General features: G+C 44.7%; 1 protein-coding gene across 1 annotated transcript in view; it reads right to left on the bottom strand.

Moving 5' to 3' along the window:
- The window catches only part of cenpp (centromere protein P), a 147248-nt gene that overhangs the window by 123221 nt on the left and 1619 nt on the right, over positions 1-22408 (bottom strand). The window contains exons 3-6 of the mRNA XM_071337031.1: positions 20650-20801; positions 18327-18415; positions 12884-12972; positions 1929-2025 (exon numbers count right to left, since the gene is read on the bottom strand). Coding sequence (XP_071193132.1) covers positions 1929-2025; positions 12884-12972; positions 18327-18415; positions 20650-20801 — 427 coding nt within the window. The remainder of the gene's footprint in view (positions 1-1928; positions 2026-12883; positions 12973-18326; positions 18416-20649; positions 20802-22408) is intronic.

The raw sequence follows: 22408 nt of genomic DNA, 5'->3' as shown, positions 1-22408 counted from the left end.
GAGAGTACGGCGTGAAGTCAGGAGGAGAGTACGGCGTGAAGTCAGGAGGAGAGTACGGCGTGAAGTCAGGAGGAGAGTACGGCGTGAAGTCAGGAGGAGAGTACGGGGTGAAGTCAGGAGGAGAGCACGGCGTGAAGTCAGGAGGAGAGCACGGCGTGAAGTCAGGAGGAGAGCACGGCGTGAAGTCAGGAGGAGAGCACGGCGTGAAGTCAGGAGGAGAGTACGGCGTGAAGTCAGGAGGAGAGTACGGCGTGAAGTCAGGAGGAGAGTACGGCGTGAAGTCAGGAGGAGAGTACGGCGTGAAGTCAGGAGGAGAGTACGGCGTGAAGTCAGGAGGAGAGTACGGCGTGAAGTCAGGAGGAGAGTACGGCGTGAAGTCAGGAGGAGAGTACGGCGTGAAGTCAGGAGGAGAGCACGGCGTGAAGTCAGGAGGAGAGTACGGCGTGAAGTCAGGAGGAGAGTACGGCGTGAAGTCAGGAGGAGAGTACGGCGTGAAGTCAGGAGGAGAGTACGGCGTGAAGTCAGGAGGAGAGTACGGCGTGAAGTCAGGAGGAGAGTACGGGGTGAAGTCAGAAGGAGAGTACGGGGTGAAGTCAGGAGGAGAGTACGGCGTGAAGTCAGGAGGAGAGTACGGCGTGAAGTCAGAAGGAGAGTACGGCGTGAAGTCAGGAGGAGAGTACGGCGTGAAGTCGGGCACTGTGAGACTACTGCTCATCTGTCAGCTTGACAGGTTGGCTAAGGTTTGACGATCCAGCTGTGAACCATTTTTTGAACACTCTCACAGTAAATCATTGATCAGATAACATCTAGTTATAGTGATATCAGCAGAATGCAACCATCTCACTTCCCACCCAAGAAGTGTTCAGACAGAAATACACAAGTCTACTGTTTCTCTGTGGAAGACATACGGTGGACGAACGATGGTGGAAACGACTGTTCAGTCAATTTCCTGTCTTTATGTGTATTGGGAGGTTAAAAGGTTAAATAAGTTCAAATGTTGACGATAGAAAGACGGATGCGTAAACCAGTCTAAATCATAAACCAGTCTAAACCAGTCTAAACCAGTCTAAACCAGTCTAAACCATAAACCAGTCTAAACCGTAAACCAGTCTAAACCATAAACCAGTCTAAACCATAAACCAGTCTAAACCATAAACCATAAACCAGTCTAAACCATAAACCAGTCTAAACCATAAACCATAAACCAGTCTAAACCAGTCTAAACCATAAACCAGTCTAAACCAGTCTAAACCATAAACCAGTCTAAACCAGTCTAAACCATAAACCAGTCTAAACCATAAACCAGTCTAAACCAGTCTAAACCATAAACCAGTCTAAACCATAAACCAGTCTAAACCAGTCTAAACCATAAACCAGTCTAAACCATAAACCAGTCTAAACCCTTCTTTGTCGGAACAGGCTCTGTAACTACCAGGCAGGGTCAGGAGACCCTGCAACACTTAACGTTAACATTCCTAGATTTTCTACACTTCTAAACGCACGTTTTTTCCTCTTATCCTTGTCAGATATTCCCCAGGACTCACTGGGATAGAAACGTTCAGATACCGGTTGTATCTTATTCAAAAGGTGAAGGTGTCGCCTTCAACACATTCTCTATCATCTTCCTTTTAAAATTCGAGTGCCTGGCTTCAGCATTCACGGATATGTCTGACTAAGTCTGACTAAATTGTTGAGTGAGATTCTGCTGCAACCTTGCAGCTTGAACATGTCCATGCAGGGTTACACCAGACGGACCTGCCATTGTGACAGCAACTAGGGGGGGGGGGTGTTTAACGGCAGTCGTACCTGGACTGGAAGACGATACCTTGAAGCAGGTGTGTAAGACATGGGTCACACATGAAGAGAGAGCTTCCCCTGTTGGGCAATGTGCCGAAACGAGCCGTAAAAAGGACTAAGTAAAGTCCTACCTGGAAGTGCTGGAATGTTCTGCGTCTGTCTTCACATCTGTCGGAGAACCTCCTGACGGTCCTGAAAAACAGCAGCAGATCCCTCTTGTCCTCCACTCTGCAAGAAAACATAAAACGCTGTTAGGTCAGGTCACCGCACTACATTATCCATGTCATTATCACACATTTACACAGTGCATTATCATACATTATCACTGAACACCATCAACAACTGCAACAGGTCCTACTTGTTCTCTGCTCTGCAATTTGAAATCAATATGAAATCCCTAAAACAAGTGATGGGATTTCAATCCTGGCCACGTAACAGATAACCCTCATTGATTCCTGTTTTAAAAAGTCACATCCTCGTTCAAGACCTAAAATGGTACAGTCACTGGGAAATCGTGCAACTATACCAATGAAAAGATACCGTAGGGCTGGTTTGAAACAGAGGGTTACCTACTGAACATAGATAGCATGGTTGTTTTTAGAGACTCCGTCTGATGTGAAAATCAGCTGCGGCCTTGGACTGATTCATTTAAAATGCCAGAAGTTAGATTTTATTGTAACTTTTGCTTCTCAAACCAACACGGTGGGGCATTCTGATTATTACTAAAAATGTTGGTTAAAGAAGCTTCTAGAAATGATGATGTGTCTCTGACTGGTTATAATATACAGCGACTTATTCAAAATGGTGTTGTGTTACAGCCTGAATTCAAAATGGATTAAAATGGCGGGTATTCTCACCCATCAGTCTTTATGGGTAAGTCTCTAAGAGTTTTTGTTGCACACCTAGATTGTAAAATATTTGCACATTATTTTATTTTTTTAATTGGTTGTTGATCATTGACATTTGTCATGTCTTGTCATAGACGTTCAAGCCAATTTAATACAACTGTAACTCGGCCACTCAGGAACATTCAATGTCGTCTCGGTAAGCAACTCCAGTGTTTATTTGGCCTTGCGTTTTACGTTATTGTCCTGCTGAAAAGGTGAATTTGTCGGAAAGCAGACTGACCGAGGTTTTCCTCTAGGATTTAGCTCTATTCCGTTTCTGTTTATCCTATAAAAAAAACTCCCTAGTCCTTGTCGATGATAAAGCATACTCATAACATGATGCAGCCACCACCATGCTTGAAAATATGAAGAGTGGTACTCAGTGATGTGTTGGATTTGCCCCATTTTTTGCAGTTTTACTTTAGTGCCTTGTAAACAGGATGTATGTTTTTGGAATATTTTTATTCTGTACAAGTTTCCTCCTTTTCACTCTGTCATTTAGGTTAGTATTGTGGAGTAACTACAGTGTTGATCGATTCTCAGTTTTCTATCCTATCACAGCCATTCAACTCTGTAACTGTTTTAAAGTCACCATTGGCCTCATGGTGAAATCCCTGAGTGGTTTCATTCCTCTCCAGCAACTGAGTTAGGAAGGACGCCTGTATCTTTGTTGTGACTGGGTGTATTGATACACCATCCAAAGTGTAATTAACTTCACCATGCTCAAAGGGATATTGAATGTCTACCTTGTCTGCGAGGTATTGGAAAACCTCCCTGGTCATTGTGGTTGAATCTGTGATTAAAATTCACTGAGGGACCTTACAGATAATTGTATGTGTGGGGTAGAGAGATGAGGTAGTCATTCAAAAATCATGTTAAACACTTTTATTACACAGAGTGAGTCCATGCAACTTATTATGTGACTTGTTAAGCACATTTTTGAACTTATTTAGGTTTACCATAACAAAAGGGTTGAATACTTATTGACTCGAGACATTTCAAATAGCAAAGAAACATACTTAAAACTGCATTTACGCTGTTACTTACGGCACCACATTATCACATCACAAAAACAACATTGAGTTGATGGAAATGGAAAAACTACAGGTGAGATGCTTGCAGGAATAGGCAAGCTACATAACAAAAGAGTAACTCCGCCCCATATTTAAAGCACAATCCCTCCTCGGCAGCCCCTTGTCGGATGAGGCTCCTCTGACATTTCTAGAAACTTTCCACAGATGTTGTCAGCCAGGGCCCCCAGTCTGAGAGACACCGGGAAGAAGGTTCCAAACTCTGCTCCCCGCTCTGCTCAGCTCCGATCAGGGGAAGAAATGCAACAAAAAAGGGTGTGATGGAAACATGGCAAGGACGTGACAAATAATTGAACCCGCTCAAACAACGCTGAGGAGACAAACTAAGCAGTGTAATGACTACAGTGTATCTGGGTGGTATATACACACACAGCATCCTGTCTACAGTGTATCTGGGTGGTATATACACACACAGCATCCTGTCTACAGTGTATCTGGGTGGTATATACACACACAGCATCCTGTCTACAGTGTATCTGGGTGGTATATACACACACAGCATCCTGTCTACAGTGTATCTGGGTGGTATATACACACACAGCATCCTGTCTACAGTGTATCCGGGTGGTATACACACACAGCATCCTGTCTACAGTGTATCTGGGCGGTATATACACACAGCATCCTGTCTACAGTGTATCTGGGCGGTATATACACACAGCATCCTGTCTACAGTGTATCTGGGCGGTATACACACACAGCATCCTGTCTACAGTGTATCTGGGCGGTATACACACACAGCATCCTGTCTACAGTGTATCCGGGTGGTATACACACACAGCATCCTGTCTACAGTGTATCCGGGTGGTATACACACACAGCATCCTGTCTACAGTGTATCCGGGCGGTATACACACACAGCATCCTGTCTACAGTGTATCCGGGCGGTATACACACACAGCATCCTGTCTACAGTGTATCCGGGCGGTATACACACACAGCATCCTGTCTACAGTGTATCCGGGCGGTATACACACACAGCATCCTGTCTACAGTGTATCCGGGCGGTATACACACACAGCATCCTGTCTACAGTGTATCCGGGCGGTATACACACACAGCATCCTGTCTACAGTGTATCTGGGCGGTATACACACACAGCATCCTGTCTACAGTGTATCTGGGCGGTATACACACACAGCATCCTGTCTACAGTGTATCTGGGTGGTATATACACACACAGCATCCTGTCTACAGTGTATCTGGGCGGTATACACACACAGCATCCTGTCTACAGTGTATCTGGGCGGTATACACACACAGCATCCTGTCTACAGTGTATCTGGGCGGTATACACACACAGCATCCTGTCTACAGTGTATCTGGGCGGTATACACACACAGCATCCTGTCTACAGTGTATCTGGGTGGTATACACACACAGCATCCTGTCTACAGTGTATCTGGGTGGTATATACACACAGCATCCTGTCTACAGTGTATCTGGGCGGTATATACACACAGCATCCTGTCTACAGTGTATCTGGGTGGTATATACACACAGCATCCTGTCTACAGTGTATCTGGGTGGTATATACACACAGCATCCTGTCTACAGTGTATCTGGGTGGTATATACACACAGCATCCTGTCTACAGTGTATCTGGGTGGTATATACACACACAGCATCCTGTCTACAGTGTATCTGGGTGGTATATACACACAGCATCCTGTCTACAGTGTATCTGGGTGGTATATACACACAGCATCCTGTCTACAGTGTATCTGGGTGGTATACACACACAACATCCTGTCTACAGTGTATCTGGGTGGTATATACACACAGCATCCTGTCTACAGTGTATATGGGTGGTATATACACACTGCATCCTGTCTACAGTGTATCTGGATGGTATATACACACTGCATCCTGTCTACAGTGTATCTGGATGGTATATACACACTGCATCCTGTCTACAGTGTATCTGGGTGGTATATACACACAGCATCCTGTCTACAGTGTATCTGGGTGGGATACAGTGCTTTCAAAGAGTATTCATACCCCTTGACTTATTCCACTTTGTGTTACAGCCCGAATTCAAAACGGATTACCCATCTACACATACTAGCCCATAATGAGAAAGCGATAACATGTTTTATTTTTACAGAAATATCTCAATTGGCCTAGCGTCGTCCGGGTTAGTGAGGGTTTGGCTGGTAGGGATATCCTTGTCTCATCGCGCACCAGCGACTCCTGTGGCGGGCCGGGCGCAGTGCGCGCTAACCAAGGTAGCCAGGTGCACGGTGTTTCCTCTGACACATTGGTGCGCCTGGCTTCCGGGTTGGAGGCCCGCTGTGTTAAGAAACAGTGCGGCTTGGTTGGGTTGTGTTTCGGAGGACGCATGGCTTTCGACCTTCGTCTCTCCCGAGCCCGTACGGGAGTTGTAGCGATGAGACAAGATAGTAATTACTAACAATTGGATACCATAAAATTGGGGCGAAAAGGGGGGGGATTTAAAAAGGGGGGGGGGGAAGGATAGAGGGAACAATGAATGTAGCAAACCCTTACTGAGAACCTGCTTCAGAGAGCAAATGAACTTGGCCTGGGGGCAGAGATTTACGTTCCAACAGGACAATGACCCCAAGCAGACAGCCAAAGCAATGCTGGAATGGCTTCAGAACAAGAATGTGAAAGTCCTTGAGTGGCCCAGCCAAAGCTCAGACTTGAATCCCATTGAAAATCTGTGGAAAGACTTGAAGATTGCTGTTCCCCGCCACTCCCCATCTAACTTACCCAAGACGGCTCAAAGCTGATACAGACATACCCAAGACGACTCAAAGCTGATAAAGACATACCCAAGACGACTCAAAGCTGACACAGACATACCCAAGACGACTCAAAGCTGACACAGACATACCCAAGACGACTCAAAGCTGTAATCGCCACCAAAGGTGATTGGCTCAGCCAATGGGATATTTGCCAATGATTTCCCGCCAATAAATATCTGGGCTTTTGGATTGCCAAGGATTTAACTTTTTTTTTTTACATACTGATGAGCTAGTTAAAAAGCTACGTTTTTTATTTAAATTGGGCTTCTTTTTTAGAAATAGATCTTGCCTTTCCCTCAAACAGCAGGAAGCAGATGGATTAGTCAACTTTCCTGCCAGTTCTTGACTATGGTGACACTATTTACCAGAATGCAGCAGCCACTGCTCTTAAACCATTGGATGCCGTCTACCATAACGCCGTCCGCTTTATCACGGGTGACAGTTTTAATACTCATCACTGCATCCTGTATCAAAAAGATTGGACGGTCCTCATTAAAAGTACCGTAGATCAATTCAATATAAAAATAAAAATAATGTTTACAAAGCTCTAGTACACAAGCTTCCGACTTACTTAACTTCGTTGTTGAAATATATATATTTTTTTAAACGAGTTACCAAACCCGTTCACATGTTTGGTTAACTCTTAAAAAAGGGTTCCTCGGATCTCCACCGAATTATGTAAATCCTCTTTTAGTTTAAATGAGTTTGAACAATTATCAGAACTGATTACAGTTAGATGTGGTGTCGCTCGGGGCAGTTCAGGCTGTTGATTGAGGACCTGGTAGCCGAGGACTGTAACTGGTGTGTGTTTTGTAATGATTGTTGTTTTGTTCTACATTATATTGGTTGTTGTAATCAGGGCACCTTTGGAAAGGAGACCTCAGTGGGTTTTCAATGAATAAATAAAGAAATCAGAAAAATACTATTTATGTAAATGAGATCTGTTTTTCATTTTCAATACATCTTAAAAATACTATTTATGTAAATTCGATTCCTGTATTTCATTTTAAATAAATTAGCAAAACGTTCTAAAAACATGGTTTTTAATGTCATTATAATTATTAATATAATGTGTAAATTGGTGAGAAAATAATAGAAAATGTAATCCATTTTGTACTCAGGTTGTAACACAGGTCGAGGTGTATAAATACTTTCTGAAGTCACTGTACAGTATATCTGGTTGTACAGTACGATTGGGCCTTTATCATACTGTTTCAGGCTCTTATATGCATCTTGATCAAATCAAATGTATTTATAAAGCCCTTCTTACATCAGCTGATATCTCAAAAGTGCTGTACAGAAACCCAGCCTAAAACCTAATGTGTCTTATACATAACAAATCATGTTTTTAAATCTCTCCAAAAGCTCCAATCCAACCAGGTGTCAGCAATCAGTGGCTGTATTGGCATGGCATCTAGGAACCTCTCTCTGCTAGACCAGTCAGCGGTTTACATGAGATGTCGCCAACAGGGGTTTCTCTGAGTAATGATTAAAAAAAAGTCCTCTGCCCCAGACAGAGAAAAATATACAGACTACTTAGGCTACATTCCAAACGGTACCCTATCCCCTATGGAGTGCACTACTTTTTGACCAGGGCCCCATAGGACTACATAAGGAATGGAGTGCAATTTGGAACGCCGACCACAGACTTGTGTGAGAATCATCATCTCCAGTAGTTTTCCACGTCCCGTGTGCCAGCACCGATCCTCTGTCAGACCAGACAATATGATCCAGGCGTATAGGCTAAGAGGACCTGTTGCTTCTGCTGTAAAAAGAGAGAACAAAGTCCCACCACTAATCAATCCAGAGATTTTAGAAGAGAAATCGGTTATTTATGCAACGTCCTTCCTCATGTCTCCAGTTAAAGCATTGAAGACTCAAGACAGACATTTGAGCTTATGCAGCAACAAAAACACAATTATTACAATAGAACCAGGAAAATGTTGTTGTTCAGCAGTTCAGCACCCCCACTACTGACTGGGTTGATTTTGCATTGCTTTTATCCTCCTGCAGTCCATCCAACACTAGCGACTAGAATGACTGACACTTAAATCCTCCTGCAGTCCATCCAACACTAGCGACTAGAATGACTGACACTTAAATCCTCCTGCAGTCCATCCAACACTAGAAATTAGAACTAGAATGACTGACACTTAAATCCTCCTGCAGTCCATCCAACACTAGAAATTAGAACTAGAATGACTGACACTTAAATCCTCCTGCAGTCCATCCAACACTAGAAATTAGAACTAGAATGACTGAGACTTAAATCCTCCTGCAGTCCATCCAACACTAGAAATTAGAACTAGAATGACTGACACTTAAATCCTCCTGCAGTCCATCCAACACTAGCGACTAAAATGACTGACACTTAAATCCTCCTGCAGTCCATCCAACACTGGCGACTAGAATGACTGACACTTAAATCCTCCTGCAGTCCATCCAACACTAGAAATTAGAACTAGAATGACTGACACTTAAATCCTCCTGCAGTCCATCAAACACTAGCGACTAGAATGACTGACACTTAAATCCTCCTGCAGTCCATCCAACACTAGAAATTAGAACTAGAATTCATTTTGTAAAGTTAGTGTGGGAGAGGTGGAAAATGTATTGTTAACGAACAATAATGACAAACCTCCTGAAATTGACAATTTAGATGGAAAGTTACTGAGGATGGGAGATGCCTCTATAACCACTCCTATCTGTCATATCTTTAATCTGACTATATAGCCTCTCCTATCTGTCATATCTTTAATCTGAGTCTATAGCCTCTCCTATCTGTCATATCTTTAATCTGAGTCTATAGCCTCTCCTATCTGTCATATCTTTAATCTGAGTCTATAGCCACTCCTATCTGTCATATCTTTAATCTGAGTCTATAGCCTCTCCTATCTGTCATATCTTTAATCTGAGTCTATAGCCACTCCTATCTGTCATATCTTTAATCTGAGTCTATAACCTCTCCTATCTGTCATATCTTTAATCTGAGTCTATAGCCACTCCTATCTGTCCTATCTTTAATCTGAGTCTAGAGGAAAGTCTTTGTCCTCAGGCCTGGAGGGAAGCCAAAGTAATTCCACTACCCAAGAGTGGTAAAGTGGCCTTTACTGGTTCTAACAGCAGACCTATCAGCTTGCTGCCAGCTCTTAGCAAACTGTTGGGAAAAATGGTGTTTGACCAAACACAATGCTATTTCTCTGTAAACAAATTGACTTTCAGCATGCTTTTAGAGAAAAGCACTCAACATGTACTGCACTGACACAAATGACTGATGATTGGTTGAAATAAATTGATAATAAGAAGATTGTGGGAGCTGTACTGTTAGATTTGAGTGCAGCCTCTGATATTATTGACCATAACATGTTGTTGAGAACTCATGTTTTATGGCTTTTCAACCTCTGCCATATTGTGGATTCAGAACTATCTATCGAACAGAACACAGAGGGTTTTCTTTAATGGAACCTTCTCTAATGTTAAACATGTAACGTGTGGTGTACCACAGGGCAGCTCTCTAGGCCCTCTACTCTTTTCTATTTTTACCAATGACCTGCCACTGGCATTAAACAAAGCATGTGTGTCCATGTATTCTGATGACTCAACCAAATACGCATCAGCAACCACAACTAATGAAGTCACTGAAACCCTTAACAAAGAGTTGCAGTCTGTTTTGGAATGGGTGGCCAGTAATAAACGGGTCCTGAACATCTCTAAAACTAAGAGCATTGTATTTGGTACAAATCATTCCTTAAGTTCTAGACCTCAGCTGAATCTGGTAATGAATGATGTGGCTGTTGAACAAGTTGAGGAGACTAAAATAGTTTGCATAGTCAACTTACACACAGCTCTGACACACACACTTATCCCACCAGACATGCCACCAGGGGTCTTTTCATAGTCCCCAAATCCAGAACAAATTCAAGAAAATGTACGCTATTATATAGACACCTTATTGCATGGAACTTCCTTCCATCTCATATTGCTCAAATAAACAGCAACCCTGGTTTAAAAAAACAGATAAAGCAACACCTCGCAGGCACAACGCCTCTCCCCTATTTGACCTGGATAGTTTGTGTGTATGTATTGATATGTAGGCTACGTGTGCCTTTATAAATGTATGTAGTTCTGTCCTTGTCTAATGATGTTCTGTATTATGTCATTCTGTATTATGTGTCATGTTTTGTGTGGACCCCAGGAAGAGTAGCTGCTGCTTTTGCAACAGCTAAATGGAGATCCTAATAAAATACCAAATGACTGACACTTTATCCTCCTGCAGTCCATCCAGAACTGGATATTGGAACTAGAATGACTGACACTCAAATCCACTTTCATGTGTTTTACTAAGTGGAGCAGGAGACTGCTCTGAGCTTCAGTAAAGTACCCCATTAAAAAAAAAAACAACAGGTAAACACTAATACTGCACGTCATGACAGACCTAGCTTCAGCATGACATAGACCTAGCTATAGCATGACATAGACCTAGCTATAGCATGACATAGACCTAGCTATAGCATGACATAGACCTAGCTATAGCATGACAGAGACCTAGCTATAGCATGACAGAGACCTAGCTATAGCATGACAGAGACCTAGCTATAGCATGACAGAGACCTAGCTATAGCATGACAGAGACCTAGCTATAGCATGACAGAGACCTAGCTATAGCATGACAGAGACCTAGCTATAGCATGACATAGACCTAGCTATAGCATGACATAGACCTAGCTATAGCATGACAGAGACCTAGCTATAGCATGACAGAGACCTAGCTATAGCATGACATAGACCTAGCTATAGCATGACATAGACCTTAGCATGACATAGACCTAGCTATAGCATGACATAGACCTGGCTATAGCATGACAGAGACCTAGCTATAGCATGACATAGACCTAGCTATAGCATGACATAGACCTAGCTATAGCATGACATAGACCTAGCTATAGCATGACAGAGACCTAGCTATAGCATGACAGAGACCTAGCTATAGCATGACAGAGACCTAGCTATAGCATGACAGAGACCTAGCTATAGCATGACATAGACCTAGCTATAGCATGACAGAGACCTAGCTATAGCATGACAGAGACCTAGCTATAGCATGACAGAGACCTAGCTATAGCATGACATAGACCTAGCTATAGCATGACATAGACCTAGCTATAGCATGACAGAGACCTAGCTATAGCATGACATAGACCTAGCTATAGCATGACATAGACCTAGCTATAGCATGACAGAGACCTAGCTATAGCATGACAGAGACCTAGCTATAGCATGACAGAGACCTAGCTATAGCATGACAGAGACCTAGCTATAGCATGACAGAGACCTAGCTATAGCATGACAGAGACCTAGCTATAGCATGACAGAGACCTAACTATAGCATGACAGAGACCTTAGCATAGCATGACAGAGACCTAGCTATAGCATGACAGAGACCTTAGCATGACAGAGACCTAGCTATAGCATGACAGAGACCTAGCTATAGCATGACAGAGACCTAGCTATAGCATGACAATGCCATTAGGGAACACCAGATTGCTCTTCAGATCTTCAAACAGCCTGTAGCTGTCTATAACCAGAGTAAAGGTACTACAAAACAGGATCAATGAGTTGACCAGCTAACTTACCTAAATATTCTGAATTAACTTTTTTTTTTTTTTTAAACATAAGCCTGAAATGGGCATGGTTTAATTGACTCAACAACCAAAAATACATATCTAAGCTTTCTAAATAAAACAAAAAAACACAGTTATTTCTGGTTGATAATCAAAGTTAGCAGGCTAATTAAATGTATCCTTCTTTGTAGTATACCCTTCTGGGCAGTGGGACTACTAGCCAGAACCAAACCCTCTGACCCGGTTTCAATGTTATGTTCAAACACGCAGGTCCAAAGCAAACGAGCGTTTAGTAGAGTCCAAAGCAAACGAGCGTTTAGTAGAGTCCTAAGCAAACGAGCGTTTAGTAGAGTCCAAAGCAAACGAGCGTTTAGTAGAGTCCTAAGCAAACGAGCGTTTAGTAGAGTCCAAAGCAAACGAGCGTTTAGTAGAGTCCTAAGCAAACGAGCGTTTAGTAGAGTCCAAAGCAAACGAGCGTTTAGTAGAGTCCAAAGCAAACGAGCGTTTAGTAGAGTCCTAAGATGAGCTAAACAAACGTTACTGGGTTTCACGTTTTCCATTTACAAATGACTTGCGCCGGTAAGTAGTTAGGCCTACGGTGTGTCTTCATACCCTGACAGTAAAGATATTGATCGCTATTGATCGAGTGCTACAACAGTAATAAAACAAAATAAAACGGGGACGTGTTGGAATACATTTTTTCAACATTACGGCCTTACCCAGACACAAATTTACTGAAGTCCTTAAACTCAGTGCTGTCCATGACGATGTTGAGGTCAGTGATCGTCCTCACCAGGGTAGTATCCTCCTACGAGAAGGTCAAAGACGTCAGTTAGCTTTAAACGGTATCAATTACAGCCAATCATAATAAAATGATATGATACACTGAACTGATACTTTTTCAACAAAAGCAGACTTTTGTCTAAAAGCATCCATAACCAGCAGTATTAGACAGTTATCCATTGGTTTGGTCTAAAAGCATCCATAACCAGCAGTATTAGACAGTTATCCATTGGTTTGGTCTAAAAGCATCCATAACCAGCAGTATTAGACAGTTATCCATTGGTTTGGTCTAAAAGCATCCATAACCAGCAGTATTAGACAGTTATCCATTGGTTTGGTCTAAAAGCATCCATAACCAGCAGTATTAGACAGTTATCCATTGGTTTGGTCTAAAAGCATCCACAACTAGCAGTATTAGACAGTTATCCATTGGTTTGGTCTAAAAGCATCCACAACCAGCAGTATTAGACAGTTATCCATTGGTTTGGTCTAAAAGCATCCACAACCAGCAGTATTAGACTGTTATCCATTGGTTTGGTCTAAAAGCATCCATAGCCATAACCTGTGTTGACTACATGCCCTTGCTTCAGTCTGCCATAAATATAGATCTACACTGCCCCCTTGTGTTGAAGACCGCAGGTAACAGGTTCATCCATTCAACCCTTGAAGATATATAGGCCTACTTACTACAGGCTATTTCTGGACATTTCTGTCAATTAAAAATGGCCAAACCAGCAAATATCCACCCTTTCGAGCTCACAGACGATGGCCAGAGCTTTGCCATGACGTAGCACAATGATTTAAGTCAATAGATCATCGTTTTAGTCAATGTATGATTTATTTGGGCTTGACGTGACAAAATCGAACTGCCCACTTTTGTATAAATCTGTGTGACTGCAGTGTCTTTTCCTATGATATGATGTACAAATTGTTATCAACCTACATTTCGTTTCAGGGCTGGCTGGGTATTTTAACGTTACCATCCAACCAGGATGGCATTGTTAATTAATCAGAAACAGCTTGCAAAGGACTAGGGGTAGGACTAGAGGTTAAGATTAGGGGAAGGATTAGGGGTAGGACTAGGCAGTCCTGGTCCTGGAGTTAACCAACATGGAAGACCAGGTGTGTTTAAATTTAGTCGATCACTGAACTGATCAGCTTAGATCAGTTGGTCAGATGTGGTGTCTGGTTGGAACAAAACCCTGCAGTATTGGCAGCACTCCAGGAACAGGGTTGTCTTGAGATGAGCCAAACAGTCTTGGCCTCCTGGGATCGAACTCCAATACAGGGTCACTTTACAAACTGGTTTAACAGTCTGAGGTCCTGAGCACTCTGGAGCAGGTTTTCATCAAGGATCTCGCTGTACTTTGCTCCGTTCATCTTTCCCCTCGATCCTGACTAGTCTCCCAGTCCCTGCCACTGAGAATTATCCCCACAGCATGATGCTGCCACCACCATGCTTCACCGTATCGATGGTGTCAGGTTTCCTCCAGACGTGACGCTTGGCATTCAGACCAAAGAGTTCAATCTTGGTTACATCAGACCAATCTTGTTTCTCATGGTCTGAGAGTCCTTTAGCTGCCTTTTGGCAAACTCCAAGCGGTCTGTCATGTGCCTTTTACTGAGGAGTGACTTCCACCTGGACATTCAACCATAAAGGCCTGATAGGTTGAGTGCTGCAGAGATGGTTGTCCTTCTGACAGGTTCTCCCATCTCCACAGAGGAACTCTGGAGCTTTGTCAGTGACCATCGGGTTCTTGGTCACTTCCCTGACCAAGGCCCTTCTCCCCCGATTGCTCAGTTTGGCAATGCGGCCAGCTCTAGGAAGAGTCTTGGTGGTTCCAAACTTCTTCCATTTAAGAATGATGGAGGCCATTGTGTTCTTGGGGACCTTCAATGCTGCAGAAATGTTTTGGTACCCTTCCCCAGATCTGTGCCTCGACACAATCCTGTCTCGGAGCTCTACGGACAATTCATTCGACATCATGGCTTGGTTTTTGCTCTGACATGCACTGTCAACTGTGGGACCTTATATAGACAGGTGTGTGCCTTTCCAAATCATGTCCAATCAATTACATTTACCACAGGTGGACTCCAATCAAGTTATAGAAACATCTCAAGGATGATCAATGGAAACAGGATGCACCTGAGCTCAATTTCGAGTCTCATCGCAAAGGGTCTGAATACTTATGTAAATAAGCTATGTTTTTTTTTTTATTATTATTATTTTTTTGCTAAACTTTCTAAAAACCTGTCTTCGCTTTGTCATTATGGGATATTGTAATGTCATTATGGGGTATTGTGACATCATTATGGGATATTGTGATGTCATTATGGGGTATTGTGATGTCATTATGGGGTATTGTGATGTCATTATGGGATATTGTAATGTCATTATGGGATATTGTGATGTCATTATGGGGTATTGTGATGTCATTATGGGGTATTGTGATGTCATTATGGGGTATTGTGATGTCATTATGGGGTATTGTGATGTCATTATGGGGTATTGTGATGTCATTATGGGGTATTGTGTGTAGATTGATGATGACTCAATTTTAGAATAAGTCTGTAACATAACAAAATGTGGAAAAAGTCAAGGGGTCTGAATACTTTCTGAAGGCATTTTATACAATTATATGATTGTGTGATACGATAGCATTTTTGCAAACCCACTCCCCCAGTCACCCCAAGATGAATGGTTTTGACCACAGGAAGTTTTGCTTCACTACACGCTCCACTGCTTTGATTTGTGAAAGGTTCGCTAGAAACCACAAGTATCCAGATAAGGAAAAGGCAGCTCGCTAAAGAAAATTCAAGGAACTTAGTTATATGTTATTTGCGGCGTGCATGATCACGAGCAAAGTAATTGTAGCCTATCATTTCACTTCCCCTTGTGAGAACCATGACCACGGGCTGACTTGGTTCAGCTGTACCGCAGCCAAGACCTGCCAGCAGTCTACCTACCAAAGGTTGCACCGTGTCTGCCAGCTGCCTACCTACCAAAGGTCGCACCGTGTCTGCCAGCCGCCTACCTACCAAAGGTAGCACCGTGTCTGCCAGCCGCCTACCTACCAAAGGTCGCACCGTGTCTGCCAGCAGTCTACCTACCAAAGGTTGCACCGTGTCTGCCAGCAGTCTACCTACCAAAGGTTGCACCGTGTCTGCCAGCCGCCTACCTACCAAAGGTTGCACCGTGTCTGCCAGCAGCCTACCTACCAAAGGTTGCACCGTGTCTGCCAGCCGCCTACCTACCAAAGGTCGCACCGTGTCTGCCAGCTGCCTACCTACCAAAGGTTGCACCGGGTCCGCCAGCAGCCTATCTACCAAAGGTTGCACCGTGTCTGCCAGCTGCCTACCTACCAAAGGTTGCACCGGGTCCGCCAGCAGCCTATCTACCAAAGGTTGCACCGGGTCTGCCAGCAGCCTACCTACCAAAGGTTGCACCGGGTCTGCCAGCAGCCTACCTACCAAAGGTTGCACCGGGTCTGCCAGCAGCCTACCTACCAAAGGTTGCACCGTGTCTGCCAGCAGCCTACCTACCAAAGGTTGCACCGTGTCTGCCAGCAGCCTACCTACCAAAGGTTGCACCATGTCTGCCAGCAGCCTACCTACCAAAGGTTGCACCGTGTCTGCCAGCCGCCTACCTACCAAAGGTTGCATCGTGTCCATTTCAATGTAAGAAAAATGCATATTAGTCATCTTTCAATAGTTATCCATATTACTAGAGATTCATCTTATTCTTTCTTACTATTTCTATGGCGGATTCACGGCCGCTATTTACGGAAGATGACAAAACATTGGAGATAACAAAGATACACAAAATATACAAAAGTATGTGGACACCCCTTCAAATTAGTGGATTTGGCTATTTCAGCCATACCCGTTGCTGACAAACATTGGCAGTAGAATGGCCCGTACTGAAGAGGTCAGTGACTTTCAACGTGGCACCGTCATAGGATGTCACCTTTTCAACAAGTCGGTTCGTCAAATGTCTGCCCTGCTGGATCTGTCCCCGGTCAACTGTAAGTGCTGTTAATGTGAAGTGGAAATGTGTAGGAGCAACAACAGCTCAGCAGCGAAATGGTAGGCACCACAAAGTTACAAAACGGGACCGCTAAAGCGCGTAAAGCGTAAACATTGTCTGTCCTCGGTTGCAACACTCACTACCGAGTTCCAAGCTGTCTCTGGAAGCAACGTCAGCACAAGAACTGTTCGTCGGGAGCTTCATGAAATGGGTTTCCATGGCAGAGCAGCCGCACACAAACCTAAGATCATCATGCATAATGCCAAGAGTCGGCTGGAGTGGTGTAAAGCTCGCTGCCATTGGACTCTGGAGCAGTGGAAACGCGTTCTCTGGAGTGATGAATCACGCTTCACCATTTGGCAGTCCGACAGATGAATCTGGGTTTTGCGGATGCCAGGAGAACGCTACCTGCCCCAATGCATAGTGCCAACTGTAAAGTTTGGTGGAAGAAGAATAATTGAATAATGTTTTTCATGGGTTCAGGCCCCTTAGTTCCAGTGAAGGGAAATCTTAACTCTACAGCATACAATTACATTCTAGTGGTATGTATACCTAGGTGATTACACGCCATCTAGTGGTATACCTAGGTTATTACACGCCATCTAGTGGTATACCTAGGTTATTACACGCCATCTAGTGGTATACCTAGGTTATTACACGCCACCTAGTGGTATACCTAGGTTATTACACGCCACCTAGTGGTATACCTAGGTTATTACACGCCATCTAGTGGTATACCTAGGTTATTACACGCCATCTAGTGGTATACCTAGGTTATTACACGCCATCTAGTGGTATACCTAGGTTATTACACGCCATCTAGTGGTATACCTAGGTTATTACACGCCATCTAGTGGTATACCTAGGTTATTACACGCCATCTAGTGGAGGAGGAATAATGGTCTGGGGCTATTTTTCATGGTTCGGGCCCTTTAGTTCCAGTGAAGGGAAATCTTAACGCTACAACATACAATGACTTTCCAGACGATTCTGTGCTTCCAACTTTGTGGCAACAGTTTGGGGAAGGACCTTTCCTGTTTCAGCATGACAATGTCCCCGTGCACAAAACGAGGTCCACACAGAAATAGTTTGTCGAGATCCATGTGGAACAACTTGACTGGCCTGCACAAAGCCCTGACCTGAACCCATCGTCAGTTAAACTTCAGCTCCGAAGCAGAACTGTAGGAGCAGTCGAAGCTGTTATTTTAGACCGGAACCCTGGCCCTAAACGTGCATTTCCTCTCTAGAACAGGAAATGACTGGGGGGGGTCCTTTAAGGGGATCTCTTCTGGCTCAATAGCACCCCCCCAGAGGCGATAGTTCAGAATAGCCTTCCCACACATTCCTCTCACCTGAACATCAGTGAGCTCAAACTCCACTTGGAAGTCTAAGAAGGAGCAGTGGCCCGTCAACCTGTGTTGTTGTACCATCTTCTTGTTGCCTTAGAAGAGGGCAGAGGAAAAAACATGAGATTATACCAAAGATATCCCCAAACTTTAGCTCTTAATCTATTCATCTTTCTTCAATTCCTCGCATCCTCTCTCCTCACCTCCTTGGCTCCTTCTCAAAACAGATTAGAGAAAGTCTGAGAGCTTTGGACCTTCTCCTCCAATACAGTTGAGGCGGCAAGGAGATGAGGAATCATGGAAAGATTAATTGAGATAGAGCCCTTATCTTTGTATAGACCAGGGGGAAGACAACCCTGTTCCTGGAGTGCTGCCAATACTGCAGGGTTTTGTTCCAACCAGACACCACATCTGACCAACTGAGCTAACTGATCAGTTCAGTGATCGACTAACTCTAGGACCAGGACTGCCTAGTCCTACCCCTAGTCCTACCCCTCGTCGTAGACCTAGTCCTACCCCTAGTCATAGACCTAGTCCTACCCCTAGTCGTAGACCTACCCCTAGTTCTAGACCTACCCCTAGTTCTAGACCTACCCCTAGTCCTAGACCTACCCCTAGTCCTAGACCTAACCCTAGTCCTACCCCTACTCGTAGACCTAACCCTACTCCTAGTCCTAGACCTACCCCTACTCCTAGTCCTAGACCTACCCCTAGTCCTAGACCTACCCCTAGTCCTAGACCTACCCCTAGTCCTAGACCTAGTCCTACCCCTAGTCGTAGACCTAACCCTACCCTTAGTCGTAGACCTAGACCTACCCCTAGTCCTAGACCTACCCCTAGTCCTAGACCTACCCCTAGTCCTAGACCTACCCCTAGTCCTAGACCTACCCCTAGTCCTAGACCTAACCCTAGTCCTAGACCTAACCCTACTCCTAGTCCTAGACCTACCCCTAGTCCTAGACCTACCCCTAGTCCTAGACCTACCCCTAGTCCTAGACCTACCCCTACCCCTAGACCTAACCCTACTCCTAGTCCTAGACCTACCCCTAGTCCTAGACCTACCCCTAGTCCTAGACCTACCCCTAGTCCTAGACCTACCCCTAGTCCTAGACCTAACCCTACTCCTAGTCCTAGACCTACCCCTAGTCCTAGACCTACCCCTAGTCCTAGACCTACCCCTAGTCCTAGACCTAGTCCTACCCTTAGTCGTAGACCTAACCCTACCCCTAGTCGTAGACCTAGTCCTACCCTTAGTCCTACCCCTAGTCCTACCCTTAGTCCTACCCCTACCCCTAGTCCTAGACCTAACCCTACTCCTAGTCCTAGACCTAACTCTACTCCTAGTCCTAGACCTACCCCTAGTCCTAGACCTACCCCTAGTCCTAGACCTACTCCTAGTCCTAGACCTACCCCTAGTCGTAGACCTAGTCCTACCCCTAGTCCTACCCCTAGTCCTACCCCTAGTCGTAGACCTAACCCTACCCCTAGTCGTAGACCTAGTCCTACCCCTAGTCCTACCCCTAGTCCTACCCTTAGTCCTACCCTTAGTCGTAGTCCTAGTCCTACCCTTAGTCATAGTCCTAACCCTACCCTAGTCGTAGACCTAGTCCTACCCCTAGTCCTAGTCGTAGTCCTAGTCCTACCCTTAGTCGTAGACCTAACCCTACCCCTAGTCGTAGACCTAGTCCTACCCCTAGTCCTACCCCTAGTCCTACCCCTAGTCGTAGTCCTAGTCCTACCCTTAGTCGTAGACCTAACCCTACCCTTAGTCGTAGACCTAACCCTACCCTTAGTCGTAGACCTAGACCTACCCCTAGTCCTACCCTTAGTCGTAGTCCTAGTCCTACCCCTAGTCCTACCCCTAGTCCTACCCCTAGTCGTAGTCCTAACCCTACCCCTAGTCCTACCCCTAGTCCTACCCCTAGTCGTAGTCCTACCCCTACCCCTAGTCCTACCCCTAGTACTACCCCTAGTCCTACCCCGAGTCGTAGACCTAACCCTACCCCTAATCCTACCCCTAATCCTACCCCTAGTCCTACCCCGAGTCGTAGACCTAACCCTACCCCTAATCCTACCCCTAATCCTACCCCTAATCCTACCCCTAGTCCTACCCCGAGTCGTAGACCTAACCCTACCCCTAATCCTACCCCTAGTCCTACCCCTAGTCCTACCCCGAGTCGTAGACCTAGTCCTACCCCGAGTCGTAGACCTAGTCCTACCCCTAGTCCTACCCCTAGTCCTACCCCTAGTCCTACCCCTAGTCCTAACCCTAGTCCTACCCCTAGTCCTACCCCTAGTCAAAGGAGTAGTTCTAAAGAATGACAGTTACTTTTCTCCATAGTCTTCACACAGCAGTTGACAAGAACGATTCCGTTCATCTTGGTCTGTCTGATGACCTCTTCCTCCATCTCCATTATCTCAGTCTTCAGGTGAGCTGTGATGTCTCTCTTCCCCATCTCCTTCTGTCCTGTCATGACCAACCTGTGTGTTGGGGAAACATCATCATCATCACCACCATAGATGAATTAACTGGTCCTGTGTGGCTCAGTTGGTAGAGCATGGCGCTTGCAATGCCAGCATTGTGGGTTCACACTGACATGTGACCTGCTGGATGTGTGTACTGACATGTGACCTACTGGTTGTGTGTGTGTGTGTGTACTGACATGTGACCTACTGGTTGTGTGTGTGTGTGTGTACTGACATGTGACCTACTGGTTGTGTGTGTGTGTACTGACATGTGACCTACTGGTTGTGTGTGTGTGTACTGACATGTGACCTACTGGTTGTGTGTGTGTGTACTGACATGTGACCTACTGGTTGTGTGTATGTACTGACATGTGACCTACTGGTTGTGTGTATGTACTGACATGTGACCTACTGGTTGTGTGTACTGACATGTGAACTACTGGTTGTGTGTGTGTACTGACATGTGACCTACTGGTTGTGTGTGTGTACTGACATGTGACCTACTGGTTGTGTGTACTGACATGTGACCTACTGGTTGTGTGTATGTACTGACATGTGACCTACTGGTTGTATGTACTGACATGTGACCTACTGGTTGTGTGTGTGTATTGACATGTGAACTACTGGTTGTGTGTATGTATGACATGTGACCTACTGGTTGTGTGTATGTACTGACATGTGACCTACTGGTTGTGTGTGTGTACTACTGTGACTACTGTGAACTACTGGTTGTGTGTGTGTACTGACATGTGACCTACTGGTTGTGTGTGTGTACTGACATGTGACCTACTGGTTGTGTGTGTGTACTGACATGTGACCTACTGGTTGTGTGTATGTACTGACATGTGACCTACTGGTTGTGTGTATGTACTGACATGTGAACTACTGGTTGTGTGTGTGTACTGACATGTGAACTACTGGTTGTGTGTGTGTACTGACATGTGACCTACTGGTTGTGTGTATGTACTGACATGTGACCTACTGGTTGTGTGTATGTACTGACATGTGACCTACTGGTTGTGTGTATGTACTGACATGTGACCTACTGGTTGTGTGTATGTACTGACATGTGACCTACTGGTTGTGTGTATGTACTGACATGTGACCTACTGGTTGTGTGTATGTACTGACATGTGACCTACTGGTTGTGTGTGTGTACTGACATGTGACCTACTGGTTGTGTGTATGTACTGACATGTGACCTACTGGTTGTGTGTACTGACATGTGACCTACTGGTTGTGTGTATGTACTGACATGTGACCTACTGGTTGTGTGTATGTACTGACATGTGACCTACTGGTTGTGTGTGTGTACTGACATGTGACCTACTGGTTGTGTGTATGTACTGACATGTGACCTACTGGTTGTGTGTGTGTACTGACATGTGACCTACTGGTTGTGTGTGTGTACTGACATGTGACCTACTGGTTGTGTGTGTGTACTGACATGTGACCTACTGGTTGTGTGTACTGACATGTGACCTACTTGTTGTGTGTATGTACTGACATGTGACCTACTGGTTGTGTGTACTGACATGTGACCTACTTGTTGTGTGTATGTACTGACATGTGACCTACTGGTTGTGTGTATGTACTGACATGTGACCTACTGGTTGTGTGTA

The sequence above is a fragment of the Salvelinus alpinus genome, chromosome 12 (genome assembly GCF_045679555.1).
Source record: "Salvelinus alpinus chromosome 12, SLU_Salpinus.1, whole genome shotgun sequence".
Lineage (NCBI taxonomy): Eukaryota > Metazoa > Chordata > Actinopteri > Salmoniformes > Salmonidae > Salvelinus > Salvelinus alpinus.
This window is presented reverse-complemented; position numbering and strand designations above follow the sequence as displayed.